This window comes from Cnephaeus nilssonii (genome assembly GCF_951640355.1).
Source record: "Cnephaeus nilssonii genome assembly, chromosome: 3".
Taxonomy (NCBI): Eukaryota; Metazoa; Chordata; class Mammalia; order Chiroptera; family Vespertilionidae; genus Cnephaeus; species Cnephaeus nilssonii.
This window is the reverse complement of record NC_137074.1, coordinates 57,684,200-57,707,217: the sequence shown is the minus strand read 5'-3', so window position 1 is coordinate 57,707,217 and position 23,018 is coordinate 57,684,200. Positions and strand designations below refer to the sequence as shown.

The following is a 23,018-nucleotide window of genomic DNA, read 5'->3' as shown; positions in this document are numbered from 1 at the left end:
TTCATCTGGAATAAAAAAAGACCCCGAATAGCTGCAGCAATCCTGAGAAAGAAGAACAAAGTAGGTGGGATCTCAATACCAGATATCAAGCTGTATTACAAAGCCACTGTTCTCAAAACAGCCTGGTACTGGCACAAGAACAGATATATAGATCAATGGAATAGAATAGAGAACCCAGAAATCGACCAAGCCATTATGCTCAATTAATATTCGACAAAGGAGGCATGAACATACAATGGAGTCAAGACAGTCTCTTCAATAAATGGTGTTGGGAAAATTGGACAGATACATGCAAAAAAATGCAACTAGATCACAAACTTACACCATATACAAAAATAAACTCAAAATGGATAAAGGACTTAAACATAAGACGGGAAACCATAAAAATACTAGAGGAATCCATAGGCAGCAAAATCTCAGACACATGCCGAAGCAATTTCTTCACTGATACTGCTACTAGGGCAATGGAAACTAAAGAGAAAATAAACAAATGGGACTACATCAAAATAAAAAGCTTTTGCACAGCAAAGGAAACCATCAACAAAACAACAAGAAAGCCCACTGCATGGGAGAACATATTTGCCAATGTTATCACCAATAAGGCTTAATCTCCAACATCTACAGGGAACTTATACAACTCAACAAAAGGAAGATAAACAATCCAATCAAAAAATGGGCAGCGGACCTAAATAGATACTTTTCAAAAGAAGACAGAAGGAAGGCCAAGAGGCATATGAAAACCTGCTCAAAGTCACTAATCATCCGAGAGATGCAAATCAAAATGTCAAAGAGGTACTACCTCACACCTGTCAGAATGGCTATCATCAACAAATCAACAAACAACAAGTACTGATGAGGATGCAGAGAACAAGGAACCCTTGTGCACTGCTGGTGGGAATGCAGACTGGTGCAGCCACTGTGGAGAACAGTATGGAGTTTCCTCAAAAAACTAAAAACGGAACTCCCATTTGACCCAGTGATCCCACTTCTAGGAATATATCCCAAGAAACTAGAAACACCAATTAGAAAGCACATATGAACCCTTATGTTCATAGCAGCACAATTTACAATAGCTAACATTTGGAAACAGCCTAAGTGCCCATCAGCAGATGAATGGATTAAAAAACTGTGGTACATCTACACAATGGAATACTACGCTGCAGTAAAAAAGAAGGAGTTCTTACCATTTGCAACAGCATGGATGGAACTGGAGAGCATTATGCTAAGTGAAATAAGCCAGGCAGAGAAAGATAAATATCACATGATCTCACTCATTTATGGAATATAATGAACAACATAAACTGATGAACAAAAATAGATCCAGAGACAGAGAAACATTGATCAGACCATTAAACCTCAGAGGGAATGTAGGGGAGGGTGGGGGTAAGAGGGAGAGAGCAACCAAAGGACTTGTATGCATGCATATAAGCCTAACCAATGGACACAGACAACAGGGGGGTGAGGGAATGAGGGGGGGATGGAGGGGTAATGGGGGAATAAGGACACATATGTAACACCGTAATCAATAAAGAAATTTAAAAAAATAAATGTGATACATTACATAAACAAATTGAAAGACAAAAATCACATGATTATATCAATAGATGCAGAAAAAACATTCGACAAAATCCAACACCCATTTTGATAAAAACTCTCAGCAAAGTTGGAATAGAGGGAGCATATCTCACCATGATAAAGGCCATATATGACAAACCTACAGCCAACATCATACTCAATGGGCAAATATTAAAACCATTTCTCTTAAGAACAGAAACAAGAGGGATGCCCACTTTCTCCACTTCTGTTTGACATAGTACTAGAAGTGCTAGCCATGGCAATTAGACAAGAAGAAGAAATAAAAGGCATCCAAATTGGAAAATAATAAATAAAACTGTCATTATTTGCAGATGACATGATATTGTACATAGAAAACCCCAAAGACTACATCAAAAAACTAATAGATTTAATAAATGAATTCAGAAAGATAGTAGGATACAAAATTTACACCCAGAAATCTATGGCTTTTTTATACGCAAATAATGAACTCACAGAAAGAGAAACTAAAAAAACAATCCCACTTACCATTACGACAAAAAAATTAAGATACCTAGGAATAAACTTAACTAAGGAGGTAAAAGACCTATACTCGGAAAACTACAGGACGTTGAAAAAAGAGATAGAGGAAGACATAAACAAATGGAAGAATATACCGTGTTCATGGATTGGTAGAATCAACATCATTAAAATGTCCACACTATTCAAAGCAATCTACAGATTCAATGCAATCCCCATTAAGATACCAACAGAATATTTCAAAGACCTAGAACAAACTTTCCAAAAATTCATCTGGAATAAAAGAACACCCCAAACAGCTGCAGCAATCCTGAGAAAGAAGAACAAAGTAGGTGGGATATCAATACCAGATATCAAGCTATATTACAAAGCCACTGTTCTCAAAACTGCCTGGTATTGGCACAAGAACAGACATATAGACCAGTGGAATAGAACAGAGAACGCAGAAATCGACCCAAACCATTATGCTCAATTAATATTTGACAAAGGAGGCAAGAGCATACAATGGAGTCAAGATAATCTCTTCAATAAATGATGTTGGAAAAATTGGACAGACACATGCAAAAAACATGAAACTAGACCACCAACTTACACCATACACAAAAATAAATGCAAAATGGATAAAAGACTCAAACATAAGATGGGAAACCATAAAAATCTTAGAAGAATCCATAGGCAGCAAAATATCAGACATATGTCGTAGCAATATCTTTACTGATACAGCTCCTAGGACAATGGAAACTAAGGAGAAAACTAAGAAATGGGTCTACATCAAAATAAAAAGCTTTTGCATGGCAAAAGAAACCATCAACAAAACAACAAGAAAGCCCACTGCATGGGAGAACATATTTGCCAATGTTATCACCGATAAGGGTCTAATCTCCAAAATTTACAGGGAACTCATACAACTTAACAAAAGGAAGATAAACAATCCAATAAAAAAAATGGGCAAAGGACCTAAATAGGCACTCTTCTAAAGAGGACATAAAGAAGACCAAGAGATACATGAAAACATGCTCAAGTCACTAATCACCTGAGAGATGCAAATCAAAATGTCAAAGAGGTACTACCTTACACCTGTCAGAATGGCTATCATCAACAAATCAACAAACAACAAGTGCTGGAGTGGATGCAGAGAAAAAGGAACCCTCATGCACCGCTGGTGGGAATGCATACTGGTGCAGCCACTGTGGAAAACAGTATGGACTTTCCTCAAAAAATTAAAAATGGAACTCCCATTTGACCCAGTGATCCCACTTCTAGGAATATATCCCAAGAAATCAGAAACACCAATCAAAAAGAATGTATGCATCCCTATGTTCATAGCAGCACAATTTACAATAGCTAAGATTTGGAAATAGCCTAAGTGCACATCAGCTGGTTAGTGGATTAAAAAACTGTGGTACATCTACACAATGGAATACTACGCTGCTGTAAAAAAGAAGGAACTCTTACCATTTGCAACAGCATGGATGGAACTGGAGAGCATCATGCTAAGTGAAATAAGCCAGTTGGAGAAAGATAAATATCACATGATCTCACTCATTTGTGGAATATAATAAACAACATAAACTGATGAACAAAAATAGAGCTGGTGGGGGGGGTAAATAATAGAAGTAATCCTATTATTTGCAGATTTTTAATTTTACCTACAACATTTGTGATATCATACTATGTTAGTACTGTTTTGATAATATTATACCTAAAATCCTTTTTTTCTTGAAATATTAATATCTATTGCATGTAACATTTTTATATTTAAAAGTATTTTTGGGTAAAAAAATAAATAAATTTTCACTTCTAAAAGAAAAAAGAAATAAAAATAATAAAGAAAAACGCAGTCTGAGAAACATCACAAAACAAAACTACCACCACTATTCTTGGAGAGGAATGGACATACATATATCCATGAGACAAGGGAAAAAAAAGAAATCCTTAGAAATTAGAAACATGATAGCAAAAATGAAAATCTCATTAGAGGGTTCCAAAGATGATGGTGAGAAAATCTTCCCAAAATAGAGCAAACAGAATTTAAAAAGTAATAAAATTATAGAGCTAATCCAGAAGGTCCTACATCTAAATAACTGGATTTTCAGGGGGGAAAAGATAACCAATAAAAAGGATTGGGGGGAGAGGTGTTGGTAAGACATAAATCAAAAGATTTCCCAAATTTGGTAATTTGTTAAGTATGAATTAGACTAGACAGAATGATGAATTAAAACAGACTAAAACCAAGTACATTATCATGATATTTCAGAACATAGACTAAAAGATTCTATATATTTCCAGAGAGAGAAATGAGAGATGAGATGTGTGTGTGCGAGAGAGTGAGAGACAGCTCACATACAAAGGATCAGAAATCAATAGCTTTAGACTTCTGAATACAATATAAGCTAAAAGGCAATAGACCAATGTCTTTACAATTTTGAAGGGAAATTATTTTCAGCCTAGAATTCTATACCCAGCCAAACTATCAATCATGAATGAGAGACCAAAAGACATTTTCAATACATATCTTTTTTTAGGGAGCTACAGGATGATTTATTACATCAAAATAATGGCACAAAATCAAGACAAGAGAGACATGTAATGCAAGAAACAGAAGATCTAATAGAGGAGAAAGGTGAAAGGAGATATTTTAGGATGAAAACTGTGTCCTAGGAGTACAAGGCAACCAGTTAATATAAGAGCAAGTCAGAGACTCTTGGGAGAATTTTCTCATGAAGATGAAATTGATAGGAATAAACATCTTGACAGAAAATGTGAATAAATAGCAGTAAGTCTTCGTTTAAATTACACTGATAAGTACAAAGAAAAGTAAGTTAACAAAAACACAGTTATTAGCTCTAGGAAAAACATATCTCAGCTCTAACACCATTTATAATCATAAAAATATAAAGTGTGAATGTTGATTTAACCAAACTTAAAATTAAATTACATCAGGAGAATGGGGAAAGAGTTATATATTGAGAGTGTATGTACAGTGGAAGCAGAGGGAGTCAAGAGAACTAAAAAAAGTTGATACATAATCTAAGGATAAAAAGCCAAGATACATTATAAACATATTTAGATACTGAGGAAACACAAAATAATTAGGTAACAACAAATTGCCTTGGGAGAAAGAGAAACAGGAGTGCTACTGTTGTTTTTTCTGATCAAACTGTAGAATTCAGTGACTTATTAAATATGTGTATATAACTTTTTTAACCCAAAGACTAAAATAAAAACATGTTTTTGTTTTATTTTAAATATATTTTATTGATTTTTTTACAGAGAGGAAGAGAGAGGGATAGAGAGTTAGAAACATTGATGAGAGAGAAACATCGATCAGCTGCCTCTTGCACACCCCCTACTGGGGATGTGCCTGCAACCAAGGTACATGCCCTTGACCGGAATCGAACCTGGGACCCTTGAGTCTGCAGGCCGACACTCTATCCACTGAGCCAAACCGGTTTCGGCTGTTTTTGTTTTATTTTAAAAGGAAAATATATTCTTTATTGTAATCCACTCACTCCTGTGATCCAGATACTCTAAATGTTATCCTTGGAATAGACCAGATCATCAGAAAATATAAAACATTTTTCACAGTAGAACATATTACTATATTTACTGTAGAGAAGTAAAGGATACTTCAAAAGTTCAATGTCCTTTCTCTGGAAACAGATAAGACATTTTTTACACACCTCAATACTTAAAGAATAACTATTCTTATTCTTATCTTGAACAAGTATTTCTTTCTTCCCCTTTTCTAAAATATGGGCATTCCATTCATGCAATATGGTTTTTACTATCCTATTTCTGATGGATTCCAGAAAGCTCAGAGCAATTAGTGGCCCATAGTTCTAAGAAAGAGTATGGAACAGTGTGACATCTCCTTGGAGGACTATACTTACTCCTGGTTTAATCTTTTTTCCTTCTACCCTCATTTTCTTCCTTCCCAGTTATTATATTACATTATCTTGAATCACTGTTCATATCTTTATATGCTACCTCAAGTCATTTTTAGAATGAAGTGAGTATAGATAAATATATAGGTACCTCTAGAGATATGCTCTCTACTATTTAGGTAGGAATTGTGTAAGTGCTTTGTTTGTTTAGGGAAAAGTCCTAAGGAAGTTTAGACAGATATAAAAACTCCAGTGTTTTCAGAGTTGTCTGTTATGTATAGTAGAATCCCGTGGGCTAATTCTTGCCACTTGGACTCTCAGACTTTATTTTGGGAAACTTCCTCTTGACTAAATAAAGAAGAGAACTAAAGTAGTCGAAGTCCCTTTCAGACCTAAGTCATCTCTGGGTTGGTCCTGAGGGGAAGGGAGAACAGGGTAAGCAGAGGTGATAAAATGCTGGCCTAGACTGAAAGTTTCAACAGACAGAGGTTGAAATATGTTATCTCCCATATTTATCACACATGCAGCCAAATAATTGAGAAACTCGAAACTTCAATGCCCCTGAGACAGAATGAGAATAAGATATGTGGAAAGGAAGAGTTGATGGGACATCCTATCTAATAAAAGAGTAATATGCAAATTAACCACCACTCCCTACACCCACAAGCCATGCCCACCAGCCACGCCCACCAGCCAATCAGGAGCAAGTATGCAAATTAACCCCAACCAAGATGGCTGCGGCCACGGAGCGAGCAGGAGGGAGGCTTGGGTTTCCCCAGCGATGGAGGAAGCCAAGCTTTCTGCACACCCTGGCGGGCCCAGGCCTCCACTCAAGGCTACAAAGTTTCAATTATAGAAGATAAATAAATGCCAACAAAAATGGCAGCAGCCATGGAGCTGGAGAGAGCAGGAGGCTAGGGTTGCCCCTGGTGATGGAGGAAGCCAAGCTTCTGCAGCCCTGGCCTGTCTAGGCCTCCACTCCAGGCTACAAAGTTTCAATTCTAGAAGATAAATAAATCCCAACAGAAATGGCTGCCGCCATGAAGCGAGCAGGAGGCTTGGCTCTGCTCCAGGCTACAAAGTTTCAATGGTAGAAAATAAATAAATCCCAGATACCAGGGCCTCTGCTTGGGTCGCCGGGGGGCGTGGCCAGCCTGCAAACCACCACAGGCCCCTTGCCCAGGCTGCCCCATGCCCCAAGGGAACCCCCACCCTGATCCGGGACACCCTTCAGGGCAAACCAGCTGGCCCCCACCCATGCACCAGGCCTCTAGCCTATCTAATAAAAGAGTAATATGCATATTGACCATCACTCCAACACACAAGATGGCTGCCCCCATGTGGTCAAAGATCCTGCCCCCATGTGGACACAAGATGGCCAGCAGGGGAGGGCAGTTGGGAGGGACCAGGCCTGCAAGGGAGGGCAGTTGGGGGAGATCAAGCCTGCAGGGGAGGGAAGTTGGGGGAGACCTGGCCTGCAGGGAAGGGCAGTTGGGGGGGGGACCCAGGCCTGCAGGGGAGAGCAGTTGGGGGGGACCAGGCCGGCAGAGGAGGGAAGTTGGGCGTGACTGAGCCTGCAGGGAAGGGCTTTTGGGGGGAACCCAGGCCTGCAGGGGAGGGCAGTTAGGGGTGACCAGGCCTGCATGTGGGCAGTTAGGGGTGACCAGGCCTGCAGGGGAGGGCAGTTAGGGTTGACCAGGCCTGCAGGGGAGGGCAGTTAGGGGCAAACAGGCTGGCAGGGGAGTAGTTAGGCATCAATCAGGCTGGCAGGGGAGTGGTTATGGGGTGATCAGGCTGGCAGGCAGAAGTGGTTAGGGGCAATCAGGAAGGCAGGCAGGTGAGCAGTTGGGAGCCAGCAGTCCTGGATTGTGAGAGGGATGTCCAACTCCCCATTTAGGATGTCCAACTGCCCACCGGGATCGGGCCTAAATAGGCAGTCGGACATCCCTCGAGGGGTCCCAGATTGGAGAGGGTGCAGGCTGGGCTGAGGGACACACACACACCCCGTGCATGAATTTCGTGCACCGGGCCTCTAGTATAATATATTCACAAAATATGCAGAAGGGCATCAGCAAGTCAGTGAACCATGTATGTACTGTTACCCACTGAGTCACACTGTCATTTGATTTATAACCTGCCTAGGTTTTATGATTCTTTCATGGCAGATGTAAGTCTCAGTCTCAAAAAGCTCCCATAACTCCCCTAACATGATAGTTTTACAAAATGGAGAAAACAGTGTTTACAGGAACAACCACAAATATAGGGAATGATCACCAACTGCTGATTATCTATCATATAATTAATTAATTACCCCTATGCTAAAGACCATGGGATATATAAACAAGTTTAGACGTGACACTTATCACTAGGAGGTTGCAATCTAATCAGGGAAATAAAAAATAAGTGTGCAGACATTAAACACACATAGACACACAACACACACAATCAAGGCATTACGGGACAAATGAAAAGAAAAGTGCTATGGAAGTAAAAACAGAAGGTAATAAACAATCAAATGACCTGAAATGTAACCAAAGAGGATTTGAGCTCTGGGGTGACTTTTAAAGAATGGGTAATATTTTCCCCAATAAAGAAAACTGAGATAACATTTTAGTTGAAAGAATGGTAATATAGGTAAGTAGGAAGTACTAGATATGATGACTGCATAATGAGTAGATCAGTTTGGCTGGAATGATAAATATACGTAGGGAAACAGTAAAAGGGAAGACTGAAAGAAAGAAAAGGACAAACTATAGGGTCGTAAGTGTCAGACTAAGAGATTTGAATTATAATCCTCATCTAGAGATAGCACAACTTTTACAGGTTTTTGAGTAGGGCAGTAACAACAAAGTAGTTTCAGAAATATTTAGTCAGCAGTGGTATATATACAAATACTCAAGAGGTGACAAATTTGGAGCAGCAATGTTACAACAGTTTAAGGATAAGGTGTTAAGGACTTATCCTAACATGTTGATGGTAGAAAGGAAAAAGAAAAATTTAAGTAATATTATGAATAAAGAAGTTATAGACCTTGATGACTAAGTGAAATAAAAGTGTATACAGTTATGAGTCTTAGGGAACAGAAGAATATTACTATGCATTATAGAAACATGGAAATTGTTTTAAAAGCCAGCTTAGCTTGTAAATATCCAGCAGATAACAATGAGGAACTAGTGATGAGAGATACAAAGTTTAGTCTCTAGTGTTTTTAATAGACTAGAGGCCTGGTGCACGAATTTGTGCACTGTCGGGGCTGGCCGTGGGAGGTTGGCTGTGGGAGCGCAGTGACCACCAGGAGGCAGCCCCTGCATTGAGCGTCTGCCCCCTGGTGGTCTGTGCGCATCATAGTGACCAGTGGTTCGGTCGGTTGATCGCTTAGGCTTTTATATATATGATAAGAATGGTAAAGCAATTCAATGAATGAAACAGTTAATTCAGAATCTATCCTGACAGCTTCCAGGGAAAACATTTTGATTTAGAAGATAATTAACACCTGTGTGGTATTAATTACAGCTTTGAGGTATATACTGCCCTGGTAAAAAACTTTTTGCATCTACATTCTGAAAGCAATGATAAAAGATAAAGTTCTTAGGATAAAGTCAGCTGAACTCAAACTATTTTAAAAATATAAACAAATATACATAAATTGTGTTGATGTCAAAGCCACTGCTGAAGGGTGGGTGGCTTTGTTCAGAGAACAAAAAGCAAAAAACTGTCTATAAATACTGGATATTAAGTGCAATATGAATGAACACGTTGCCTACAAAGAAAAAGAAAATTTTGTATAAGACTTTACAGTTAAGAGAATGATCTTTTCACTAAGGCTAATCTTAAAAACTAGAATTTTCAGATTCTGTCATGGGTCACTTTTTTAAATGGAAATATCTAGCCTTTTTTGAAGCTTTTACTTCCTATTTGGTCTAAGTACATGGACTTGACAGAGTTAAGAAACGGTCAAGAAAGTGAAGATAGTAATGCAATGAAGTAGAATCCCCTGGACAACCTGGCTTGGCTTATACAATTCCAGTTTTGTCTCTGAATCTTGATGACCTAGAATTTTTTAGAATAATAGATTAACTACTGGCTTTTACTAACAGCAGCAGAATTTAGGATTAGAAATCCTCCTTACTTTCATTCTGATTGAAAAAGGTTAGGTATGACAGGAAAGTGAGTAAATAAAACTTTACTAAACAGTCATTTAAACATACTATGACAAATTCTAAAAACATTTACATGTGTGTTGTGTGTATAAAAGATATAAAATAACTCTCCATTTCTTAGACTTTTTATAACCCAAGGTGAGTTTTATGCAAAGGAAATTTGTAATTAAAAAAAATGGTAATGACAGATTTAAAGTAATTTAAATAATGTTTCTGTGTTTCTCTAAGTAAGACCAAACAGAACCTGTAGGATATATAATACTGCCCCTCAGTGCCCAAATAATATGTAAAATAATTGTGTTGTTTTCTTTAGAAATTTAAATTTAACGGAAGATTCAAAAATCTCAAGGATCAGAAAGAGAAAACTGCACACTCACTAGTCGGTCTCTGTCATTCTGGAGTGATGACATAGCCTTTTTCAAACTCTGCACTTCAGCTGGGCTGGTTGCAGACTGGGCTGCAGACCTCTGCTTCCCTTCCTCTGTCTTGCGGAATTTTTCCAATTCATTCAACAAGTGATCTCTCTCATTCTGTAGACTGACTACAGCCTTGGAAAAGGACTGCACTTGGTTGTAAGAAACTTCTAGTTGTGAGGACAAGTGAAGCAGTTGCTCATCTTTGGATAGAAGCTGTTGGTTAAGTTTCTCAAGGTGAGGCAAGCTGTCATCCTCAGTGGAATTCACTGGAAAGGCAGCTTTAGAAACAAGCACATCTCTCTCTCTGCTTAAGAGTCCCTGTTCTTTCATCTGTGCCAATTCCTTCAGACTGGCATCATATTTCCTTCTCAGTTCATCAAGCTCTTCATTGGCATGATCTCTACTATTTTGTAGGGAACTCATAGACCTTCCAAAAGACTGGATTTGTGCTGTGAGATCTTTATTTTCTTTGGTGACCATGAGTAATTTCTGTTCCATCTCCACCAGATCTCTTGCTAGCTCTGCCACCCTCTCTTCTGCTGTTTCCGTCTCATTCCGCATTATTCCTGCATCATGATGAAGATGCTTTAATTTCTTCTTCATTTTATCTTCAATTTCACCTACTTTCTTGGCAGCTTCCATCTGAACATGAACCAATTCCTCTTCCAGTTCTGTAATTCTATTTTGACAGGAGGAAAGAGTAGTACTTAACCTCTGTACCTCTTCTTCTTTTACTTTTAATTGGGCCTGAAATAGTCCTAAAGTGCCTTCTTCTTGCAAGGCTGTCAATTCTCTGTTCAGTTGGGCTATAGATACTTTCAAGCTCTCAACCTCTTTAGATAAACCTTGTTTCTCCTCCTGTAGGGCAACAGAGGACCTCTGTAGTTCCTCCTTTGCTTCCTCAGACTCCTTCAGTTTTTCTTCTAATTTAGCATACTCATTTTTCAGCTCCTTATTCTGCTGAACTTGAGCTTCAATGAGTTGTTTTTGCTGGTAGTCCTTTCTTGATATCACTTGGTTCAGGTCTTCTCTGTATTGGATCAGTTCTGCATCTAGCTTGGCATTTTCAGAATTAAGATCATCCATATGACTTCTCAAGCATCGCATTTCTTCCTTAAGCTTATTATTCTCAGCAGCAGCCTCTTGGATGAGCTGGTCTTTTTCTAAGATTACAGAGAGATGTCGCTCTTCCAGCTTTTGGTAGTCACATACTATGCGGTCTCGGTCGTCCTGGAGAGAAGACATAGATTTAACGAAGGAATTCAACTGAGCCTTCCGCTGTGTGTTTTCCTTCTTGATAGTCTTCAGTGTTTCAATCAGCTGATTGGTTTTGATAACAGCTTTTTGGTTTTCTTCTTCTAAGACAATATTCTCCTCTTCCTCCTGGGTCAGCAGCTTTTCCAATTCTTTAATTTCTTTATCATACTGCTGATGCAGTTCAGCAACAGCTTCTTGGATTGCCTGTTCCTTGGCAGAAAGCAGGCTTATAATCTTCTGCTCTTTCATGTTTATTTCTTCATGCAGCCTACTGGTCAGTTGTCTGGAGGCCTGAAGATCAGTCTCTAGCTGTTCATAACTGAACTTATAATTTTGGATATCAGCCTCTTGCTGCTTTATGATCCCTTCCAAATTTTCTTTGTTTTCCTTACAGTTTTCTAAAGAATTATTTAAATCAGTCCACTCGTCTCTGAGAATCTTAAGTTCTGATTCTAATTTAGCTAATTCATTCTGAGAATTGTGGTATAGATGCCGAGTCTCTTCCAACTGGGACAGAAGTTCTTTGTTTTCCCCCTGCAGAGAATCCCGGACCTTCTGTTGAAGTTGGATCTCTGTCTGGGCCTTAGACTCCCAAATCTGCCTGTCATGTTCAAGTCTAGAAGAAAAAGAGAAAAGGTCATAAATTAAAGATTTAAAGGAAGAACTACTTGATGACTAAAAAACACATATGACAACATATACTCAGATCTATAAATGAGTATTCATAATTGAAGGTGTTCATCATTTTAATGAAAAGATATTAGTTCTACCATGTGCTCTGTATTACTGTATTCAAGGTATATTGCACCACATGATTCAGGTATCTATTCTAATAAAAGAGAAAGGTGCAAATTGACCTTACCTTCACAACGCCCAACAGCCAATCAGGAGTGAGTATGCAAATTAACCCAATAAAGATGCCAGGTTAATTTGCATATGCCGAGCAGCTGGGGGCAGGGCGGGACACAGGCATTCCGCACCGTCCCAGCCACTCCGGGCCTCTGGCCAGCGTGGGAAGGCGGAAAGGCAGCTCCGGCCCAGAGCAAAGGCAGAAAGGTGGCTCTGGGCCGGAGCAAAGGTGGTGCCAGCAGCCAGGGGAAGGAAGGCCCATTCTTGCACAAATCTTAATGCATCGGGTCTCTAGTTTAAATTATAAACTCCAGCCTGGCCGGCATGATTCAATGGTTGAGCATTGACCTATAAAGCAGGAGGTCAAAGTCTGATTCCCAGTCAGGGCACATGTCCAGGTTGTGGGCTCAATCCCCAGTGGGGGGCATGTAGGAGGCAGCCAATCAATGATTCTCTCTCATCGTTGATGTTTCTCTCTCTCCCTTTCCCTTTCTCTCTGAAATCAATACAAATATATTTTAAAAGTACACATTTAAATTATAAACTCCAAAGTATGTTGCTTATTTAGTGACATTGTTTTAGACACTCTAGAAAGTAATACTTTCTACTATTTTGGTTTACTTTGCTCTAGAAAAGCTAATGGCTGGCGCCTTAAAAAATATTCTTTGTGTGAGAGACAATTAGAAGAAAGATACTATTAAAAGTGGATGAGTATGAAGAGTGGGGAATATTGTTAGTTCTTGAATTTGAAAAGTGATATAAAATTAGAGTTTGAAGAAAATGACTGTAATAAGCATATGCGGTATGAACTGATGTGGAATATGAGGAAGAGAAAAGAGAGTACCATATGATTGGGAGGCTAAGGCAATGATTTGGGAGTACTGTGGTATAAATCCAGAGTAGTGGAAATGGATATGAATGAAAGGGAGAAATATAGGTGATCTCTCAATAAAAATATGGGAAGAGAAGCAGACAGACATGAATTTTTCATAATACAACTGCAGCACAAAGGCATTTTCGAGAGAGAGAGAGAGAGAGAGAGAGAGAGAGAGGAATTTAAGCCAAAATCAGTTCCATATTTAGCTTTTAATTACCTTTGGAAGAGAAAAAAAAAATTTACCTGGAAATGTTGATCTTCAATTCCTCCATATGGATGGACATCTGCCTAAGTTGATCCTTTAGAACACTGCAATTCTCCTCTTTGAGTCTAATTTCTTCTTCTTTAGTTTGAATAGCATCACTGAACCTCATCTCCCATTTCTTAGCTTCATCTATTACCCTGTCACGATCATCCTGGAGGGAAGACATGCTCTTAGTGAAAGCTGCAAGTTGGGCCACAGTACTATCCAAGTTTTCCTGAAGTTGTTTTACTTCCTTGTCTTTCTTGTTCAAAGTTATCTGAATCTCTCCAAATGTCTCTTCCAAGTGGCTTTTTTCTCTACTCAAAGCATCCAGTTTCTCTTGCATATTCTTCTTCTCTTTCAGATGTTTCTCTTCTACCTGTTCCAGTCTTCTCTCAAGATCTTCATCCTTTTGTTTCATTTGGCTTTTAACTGATTCTTTATTTGATTGAAGTTCCTTTTTCAACTTGAGATTGTCTGCTAGGACCCTTGCTGCTTCACTTTGAGTGTCATCTAGCAGTACTCTGAAGCTAGCTAATTCTGTTTCTGCCTTCTTGCGGTGTTCCTTGGCTTGAGCCAAATTTTCTTTGGTTATTTCCAAATCTTTTTGGGACTCAGTTTGAACAAATTCTAGGGCCTTAACAGTTCGCTCCAGAGCACTAATTTTCTCCTGGTACCTGATGCAGTCCTTCTGTAGCTGCTTTACTTCTTGTTGTTTTTCTTTTAACAGTTCCTGAAGTTCCTTTGCATGGCTTTTATTGCTAGGTCCTTTCTGAGCACCTTGTATTTTCTCCAAATATTCTTTTCGGATTTCTGATTCCACCTGAGTTTTCTCCTTGACTAACTGCTGCTTTTCTTCTTCCAATTCACTCACACACTTTTTAAGGTTCTGCATTTCAGATTCTAGTTGCTCATTTTTCATTTGGGCATCTGTAACATCCTGATAATAATTCCCAATGCTTCCATTAAGTTCTGCTAATTGATTCATAAGCCTCTCTTCCAAATCATCTTTCTCTTCTTCTGCTATCTCTTTGAGCTTGGTAACTCTGGCAAGTTGTTCTTGAATTTGCTGATTTAAAAGGTTTATTTTGGTTACTTCTTCCTGAAGCACTTTTAGTTCACCATCCTTTGCTGATATTTGACTCAGTAAAGCATTTCTCTCATTTTCTAAAGTCTGATTAAATTCCTTTTCTTTTTGTTCCTCCTCCTCCAATTCAGCAATTCTTTCTTTGAGCTGATCAATCTGCTGTAGGTAGTTATTAATTTCATCATGTGAGCTGACATTCTCACTTGTATCAGGATTGGCACTGCTGTCTGGTAGAATGGATTCTGAATATTCAGGCCTTGTACTCCTACTTGAAGAGTTTTCCTCATTAGCCTCACCTGGGACAGACTGGCTTGCCTCTTCAATGATATGCATCTGGTTATCAGGTTTCTCAGGGGCCTCTAGAATAACTTGTTTGGATTCATTATCTTCTATCTTGTGCTTTAAATCTTGAATCTCTTCATTTAGAGAGTCTTTCTCAGTCATTAAAGCCTCAAACTCCTTGGAAAGTGTTTTATAGTCTGTTTTGACCCTTTCTAGTTCCTCCTTCATGTTGGAATTGGAAGAAAGAAGTGCTTCCATACAATCTTTAGATGGACCTCCTGCAGGGTGTGCCTCTGCTCGAAGTCGGTCATTCTCTTCTTCCAACTCTAGGATTTTTTGCTGTTTAGATTTAGCAAATTTTCTCATCTTTTCTTTCATTTCTTCCATTTCCTGTTGAGCTTCCTGCAACTGCTTTTCCAGCTCTTTCTTGTTTGTTTCTGTGCTTCTTAGCCTGCCATATAGTTCTTGTTTCTCTTGCCTCACAGTTTCCACCACATGCTGAATCCTTTCTGCCTCGTTACTAACATTCTCATAGGACTGCAGAAGAATTTCATATTCTTTTTGTAACTCTTTGTGTTTCTCTTGCCACTCAGTGCTTTCTGCAATATTAGAACACTTCAAAGATTCAATTTCCTTCATTAGGTTTTCTTTGTCTTTAGAAAGACCCTCCAAAGCTAATTTTAGACTTTCACAAGAACCATTGAGACTTTGATTTTCCATTAAAGATCTGTCCATTTCAGTAATAAGTTTGTCTCTTTCTTCCTGAAGAAGAGCTAACTTTCCTAAGAATGTATCTTTTTCTTGGTTTTGAGCAGAAACTTGGTTTTCCAAATCTGCCAGAGACTTAGTGAGATGTTCAATGGTATCTCTGGCCAAAGACAACTCCTCTTGGAGACCTTTGTTTTCTTTTAGTGCTTCTTTTCGGGAAATGAGGGCAGCTTGCAGTTTCCTATGTATTTGTTGTTTTGCTTTACTTTCTTCTCCAGTCTCTTCTGGTTTTTGCTTCATTTCACAAAGTTCCACCTGTAAATGCTTTATCTTTTCATCATGTTCTTTGGCTTGCATTTCCAGCTGTGTATGCAGAGCCTTAATTAAATCCTCTTTTTCTATTATCTCTGTCTGTACTTTAGTTAGAGCTGCTTCTTTCTCATTAAGCTGTCCAGAAAGGTATCTAACTTCTTCTTCCTTTTTGCTTATGAGTTCTTGCAATTCATCTAGTTGAGGCTGTAATTCTCTTAAATGTTCTAATCCAGCAATTTCTAGTTGACTGCTTTCTAATTTCTGCTTCAGGCTTTTGTTGTGGGCTTCAGCTTCATGGGATGCTGTTTTCAGACTTTGGATTTCAAAACTCTGTTTATTTATCTGCTCTTGTAATTGAAATACCTCTTCTGATTTTTTAGTAAGTTCACTTGTTGTAGAACTAACCCTCAATTCTAACTCCTCTTTCTCAGCCTCTATTTCTTTGAGCTGGGTCTTAATCTGGGCAACAGAAGTATTGTCCTTCAGAGCATTTGCATCTCCAGGATGAGGCCTGTCTGGGCACAAGTCAGATTCTAAAATAGGTTCAGCAGGTTGCTGCTTAATGGCTTTGGATAAATGTTCTTCTAAACCTTGAGTGGGAGAGCCTGGTTCCTGCTGGTCAGTGCCTGGGAGTTTTCTGTCTACAGATTCCCTTATTTGAATCTGGAGTTGCTTTAGCTGGTCTCCAATGTTCTCATTTTCTTTACTTTGCTCATCAAACTGTTCTTTCAAGCGATTATAGTCATCTTTCTGTTGCTTTAGCTCCTCCCTAAAATGTCTTTCTTTCTCCTGTGCCTTTTTAAGAATCACCTTGCGAGAGGTTAACACTTCCTGTAGCTTCTTTTGAAGTTGTTCCTTTTCTTTTTCAAGGTCCAATATTTTTTCTTCCAGTTCTGGTTTCCAGTGTTCTCCACCACCTGCACCAGGTGGACTGCTCACAACTGTTTCTTTTACAGGTTCTGCTGAACCTCCATCACCTGCATCCTTGTTACCTGTGGTTAACTTTTGGATAATTGCTTTGTTTTCAATGATTTCTGCTTGGAGCAAATCTATTTGGTTTACCTTATCTTGGAAGTTCTGATTCATCTGTTTGATCAGAGCCTGTAACTCTTCTTCAACTGCTGCCTTTTCTTCCAAATCCTTCCTTAAATGCTCTAGTTCTAATTCTTTCTCAGATATTGTCTGTTTTAAAGAAACTTCTATTTCTTGGCACTTAGAAGTAACACATTTTTCTGAGTCTTCTTTATTTTCTTTCTCTTTCTCTATTTCTCTCCTCTCATTCTCACTGAATGGGACCTCTTTCCTAGATTCATCTTTCACTTTGGCCAATTCCTCTTCTAATCTACTGACTCTTTGTAGAAGTTCCTTTCTGTTAATAAGAGCTGCCTGGAGCTTTCTCTTTCTCTGCTCACTTTCTTTCTTTACAAAGTCTAACTCATGCTGAAGTTCTTCTTTACTTACTAGCCCTGCTGGGCTCAACTCATCAAAAGTCTGCTTAAGACCAGAAACAACTTCTTTATCTTCTTCTACTTGCTCTTTTTTTGACTCTTCAGCTCTAGATAATAAATTCAGCTGTTCTTTAAGAGTCTTAATTTCAACCCCAAGAGAAAACTTCTCTTCGTTAAGCTGAACCATTTTCTCAGTCATACTAAAGCTGATTTCTGTCACTTGCTGGTCCTTCTCTTCAATGGTTTGTTGGAGGGTTTCCACATCTCTCTTTTTCTCCAGTAAGAGTTGATCCATTTTTGCTATTTCAAGTTCCTTCTGTGAAAGAGCTTGTGAAAGTTCTTCCATCTTATTTGTGATATCCCTCAGACGTTCTGCCCCCTCAAGCACCTCACATTCCTTCTCCTGTAGCTGGCTCTGTAGGCTTTTTATCAGTGTACTCTGCTCAGAAAACTGAAGCTGTACACCATCCAATTCATTCTGTAAAACTTCAATTTTCACATCTTTAGATTTGGCTTCTATGCTGAGACTGTGGATCTGTTCAGTAAGCAAGTTGTGATGAGTTAGACTTTCATAGTCAAGTCTTCTTTGCCTTTCTGCTTCTGCAAGGTTCACTTCCAGCTGTTTTACCTGAGCCCTCAGCTCTGTTACTACACTCAGTTCCTTCACCTGAGAGAGAAGCTGGTCTCTTTCTTCAGACAAAGCAGTGAGTGCACTGTTGGAGTCTTCAGCATTTTTCTTAAACTCCTCAACCAACTGAGTTAAATTGCTTATTTCCTTAGCTTTCTCATCTAAATTTTTCCCATATGTTTCTTCTGCTTTATGAAAGCTAATCTTGAGCTCCGAAATTTGACTTTTTAGTGTTTCCAATTCATCCTGGTGACACTGACAAATGCCTGGTACAGCACAAGGGGCATTATCAACATCATAATGTTTTGTTGATTTCAATTCTATTCCAGTGTCATTTAAAGATATTTCCTCAGATATTCTATTTTGATGTTCAGAGCTCATCTCCTCTTTTTTTCCAATTGCTGGAAGACTGCTCTCTTCATTTGACATTGGGGGAAAACATTGCCCTGTATCTTCAAGTAATATTTTCATTGCAACTGAAGGCTTTCCTTCACTTTCTATCTGTTTCAATTCTTTCTGGTCAAGGACCTCAGGATCCCCCTCAGCCCTTTTGCCCTGGAGCTGCAACTTAAGAAATGCAATCTCCTCTTGAGCTTCTTTCATTTCCAACAGTAAAACTGACAGTTCTTTATGTTTCTGAAAAAAGGTGTTCTCTAGGACATCTTGTCCACTTTCCTCAGCAGAAGAGTTGCTCTTGTTGAGCCTGGTAATATCAACCATGCTGACCTGTTTTTAAAATACAAAAAAATGAAAAAGTTTCAATCAAATGGTTTATAAGAAATAGTTTAATTAATAAATGGCATTTTGTGCATTTTCCAAAACCTGAAACCTTTTAGTCCAAACCTTCTTCCTATCATTAAACTGCTAAATACTTTTTAAATCAGTATTTATTTTCCAAGTTGGACCTCTGAGGCACCCTCTCATTTCTGCACTGAGGTGAAACAATATTCACAAGGCCTAAGAAAAGCTGGAACTTATTTTCTAGATATTTCTTACTTGGGAAACTATTTGTTCAAATTAAAATACCTACTTGTTTCCCCCAAGAAGTGCTTAAAAATTAAAAGGGAAGCAGGAACTATATAAAATTTTTGTTTCATCCTATACCAAGGAGGAAGTTATGGAATTCATTTTCTAAACTTGAAATGAGCTATTAATAGACAGGTATATTTTCAACCAAGTACAATAAGTCCTCGTGATATTGATAGATTCTTGGAACTGTGGCAAAACTATATTATAATGAAACCAATTTTACCATAGATTAATTTATATAAATAAGAGTTAAGTTCCTGTGGCATCTTATTAACATTATAATGAAACAACTTTGAATGAAATGACATTATTTGAGGGCTTGCTATAGATTGAGATAAGTGATCAGGATCAAATAATCAAAAATGAGTCTTGCTGGAACTTGTATGAAATTATGGACTTGTTTGGCAAAATAGGGATCATTATTATTATAAACTAGAGTCCCTCAGCCTGGCCTGCGGGGATCAGGCCGAAACTGGCTCTCCAGCATCCCCCAAGGGGTCCCGGATTGCGAGAGGGTGGTTCTCGGGTGACACACCCCAGAATTGGGCTCCCTCCTCTCTGGTTCCAGGTGTGTCACCCGAGAACCGCAGCTGCCAAGTCACCGCAGCTTGGCAGCTCCTGCATTGAGCGTCTGCCCCCTGGTGGTCAGTGTGCATCATAGCTATAGGTCAGAGCATCTTCCCCCTGGTGGTCATTGCGTGTCATAGCTACCAGCCAGTCAGTTGGTCAGCCAGTTGCTTAGGCTTTTATATATATAGATTATTGTGTTAAACTGCTCAATCCATATATATTACTTCTATAATTGTTTTTTAGGAAAACAAAGTCAGTGAAATCTCATAGTAAATTTAATTAGTATTTTTATTAAATGAGTATGGGGACAGTATCCTATATAATAAAAGCCTAATATGCTAAGTGTCCGGTCATCCGTCCAACCAATCAAAGTGTAATATGCTAATGATATGCTAAGGCCACTCAACTGCTCATTATGACATGCACTGACTACCAAGGGGCAGACAGTTGACCGGTTGACCAGTCGCTATGACATGCACTGATCACCAGGGGGCAGATGCTCTGACTGGTAGGTTAGCTTGCTGCTGGGGTCCGGCCGATCGGGACTGAGCGAGATGGACCAGACACGCCCTGGAGCCCTCCCACGGTCCCTCAATGGCTGGCCAACCTCCAGAGTCCCTCCCCAGCCCCGATTGTGCACCGGTGGGGTCCCTTGGCCTGCCCTGTGCCCTCTCGCAATCCAGGACCCCTCAAGGGATGTCAGAGAGCCAGTTTCGGCCCAATAGCAGAACGTGCATTGACCACCAGGGGGCAGATGACATGCATTGACCACCATCGCTATGACGTGCATTGACCACCAGGGGGCAGATGCTCACTGCAGGAGCTGCCCCCTGGTGTCAGTGTGCTCCCACAGGGGGAGCACTGCAGCCAGATGCCAGGCTCACAGCTGGTGAGCACAGCTGCAGTGGTGGGAGCCTCTCCCACCTCCACAGCAGCAGTAAGAATGTCCAACTGCTGGCTTAGCCATCAGTTGGACATCTCCTGAGGGCTCCCAGACTGCAAGAGGGCACAGGCCCGGCTGAGGGACACCCCCCCCGAGTGAACAAATTTTGTGCACCAGGCCTCTAGTGTATAGTAAAATCTCCACCTTTGTCAATAACACCTTTTCCTTCCAGCAAAAAATTCCAATTTGATAGAAAATTGTCAAACAATGAAGCAGTCAAGAGTACAAGCTCTGCAGCCTGACCAAGTTCATATCTTAGTTCTGCCACCTCCTAGCAGAAACTGGCACATAGCAAGTATTCAGTGAATATTAGCTATTATCTTGGTATCATTCTCAGCCACTAAAAAAAAAAATTCATTATTTTAGAATTATTTATTATTCTAAGAAAAGTTATCTCATCAGTTTTCATAAGCATTATTTTTAATCATTTAAAACTCTTCACTTTCGGTATTATTCACAGTCACATTTCTAGAGACCCAAACCAGAAGCAGTATTTGGGACAGGAAAAATGTTCCTTTATAATTTCTTCATGTCACATTCCTATTTTTCCATCCATATATACATTAAAGATCTGATATGGTCAAGGCATCACGCCTGCCAGAAGACTTTAATAAAACAAACTCCTTTTTTGTTCTCTCTCTTATCCTAAGTATTCTTATTTCCTCTTTTTGATCTATCTGTCATGTTATCTGCTGCTCCCTATATCTACGGTTTAATTAACTTTTTGGCTCCAGTAAAAAATCAATGTCATCCCATAAGGAGAGGGCAGAGAACCAGAGAATTTAACTGTTTCTAGCCACTCTCACTTTTTCTCCTAATACTAGTCTGCCTCTTTCAGCCAAGCTTACTGAAATAATTTCCTACTCACCCTCTCTTATCCCAAGGGATTATCTTATTCACCCTTTCTTTTGCAATTTCTGTGTGCCTTTTTATCTTTCTTTTCCATTGTTCCCTATTTGTTCTCCATTTGGGTTGTTTTGTTTTTCTTTCTTTTCTTCTTAACAGATTCCCATCTTTCTTATCTGTTCTTTTTTGAGCTAAATTATCTTGTTCTCACTACCACTACTAAGCATCTTAAAACATTAAGCATCCCCTGGCCAAACAAAATTTATATTTACTCTGTCAGTATTCATATAATGCTACTATTTTCAAAATTTAATTCCTTTTGTGAACAGAGAGCACCACTGGTCCCATGAAAAGACATTGACTATAATTGTGGTGGTGAATTTTATTGCCACCTTGGCTAGGTCACACTTGGTCAAATATTACTCTAGATGTTTCTGTGAAGGTATTTTGGGGTCAGATTAACATTTAAATCAGTAGACTTTGATTAAAGCATACTATCTTACCTTATAATAGACAAATATGCAAATTGACCACACCTTCGCTACGCCAAAGCCACGCCCACCAACCAAGCCACGCCCACCAGGAAACCGTTGCAGGGACATTGGGGTGTGGCGGAGCCCAAGGCCGGGAAAGCCTCGAGTGGAGGCTTTCCCGGCCTTGGGCACCAGCGGGGAGCCTGCACAGATTGCAGGCAACGACCAGGGGTTCGGCTCCTACAATCCGTAGCTGGGACGCTGGGTGCGGCCGAGCCCAAAGCCAGGAAAGCCTGGAGCGGAGGCTTTCCCGGCCTTGGGCACCAGCCACCAGCGGGGAGCCTGCATGGATCGCAGGCAACGACCAGGGGGTCAGCTCCTACAATCCGTAGCAGGGACGCTGGGTGCGGCCAAGCCCAACGCCGGGAAAGCCGCCCGAGGCTTTCCCGGCCTTGGGCACCGGCGGGGAGCCTGCACAGATCGAAGGAAACCACTGGGGGTCAGCTCCTGCGATCCTTAGCAGGGATGTTGGGTGCGGCCGAGCCCAAGGCCACCGCCCGGGGCCAAGCCCCGACCCTGAAAGAAGGCAGAAGGCGGTGGCCACAGCCAAGGCCTGGGTCCCCGGTGCCGGCAGAAAACTGGTGCAGGCAGCCAGGTGAATGAAGGTCTATTGCACGAATCTTCGTGCAAACGGGCTACTAGTCCTCTATAATGTGGGTGGGCCTCACCCAATCAGTTAAAGGCCTTAAAACCCACCCCCTCAAAAAAAAAATAAAAAAGTTTGTTCTCCAAAGTGGGAATTCTGCCAGCAGATTGCCTTTGGATTTGAACTACAACTCTTCTCTGGGTCTCCAGCCTATTAGTTCTATTTCTCTGGAGAACTCTAATACAATAAGCAAGCAGATACTTCTGTTAAGAAGTTACATTAT

At 39.8% G+C, this 23,018-nt stretch overlaps 1 protein-coding gene across 4 annotated transcripts in view; it reads right to left on the bottom strand.

Annotated features, from left to right (window-relative positions):
- Positions 1-23,018, bottom strand: part of GOLGB1 (golgin B1) — an 89,808-nt gene that overhangs the window by 18,144 nt on the left and 48,646 nt on the right. For all 4 annotated transcript variants that reach the window (XM_079766841.1, XM_079766843.1, XM_079766844.1 and 1 more), the window contains 2 exons: positions 13,763-18,954; positions 10,498-12,409 (listed from right to left, as the gene is read on the bottom strand). In XM_079766841.1, the coding sequence (XP_079622967.1) occupies positions 10,498-12,409; positions 13,763-18,954 (7,104 nt within the window). The remainder of the gene's footprint in view (positions 1-10,497; positions 12,410-13,762; positions 18,955-23,018) is intronic.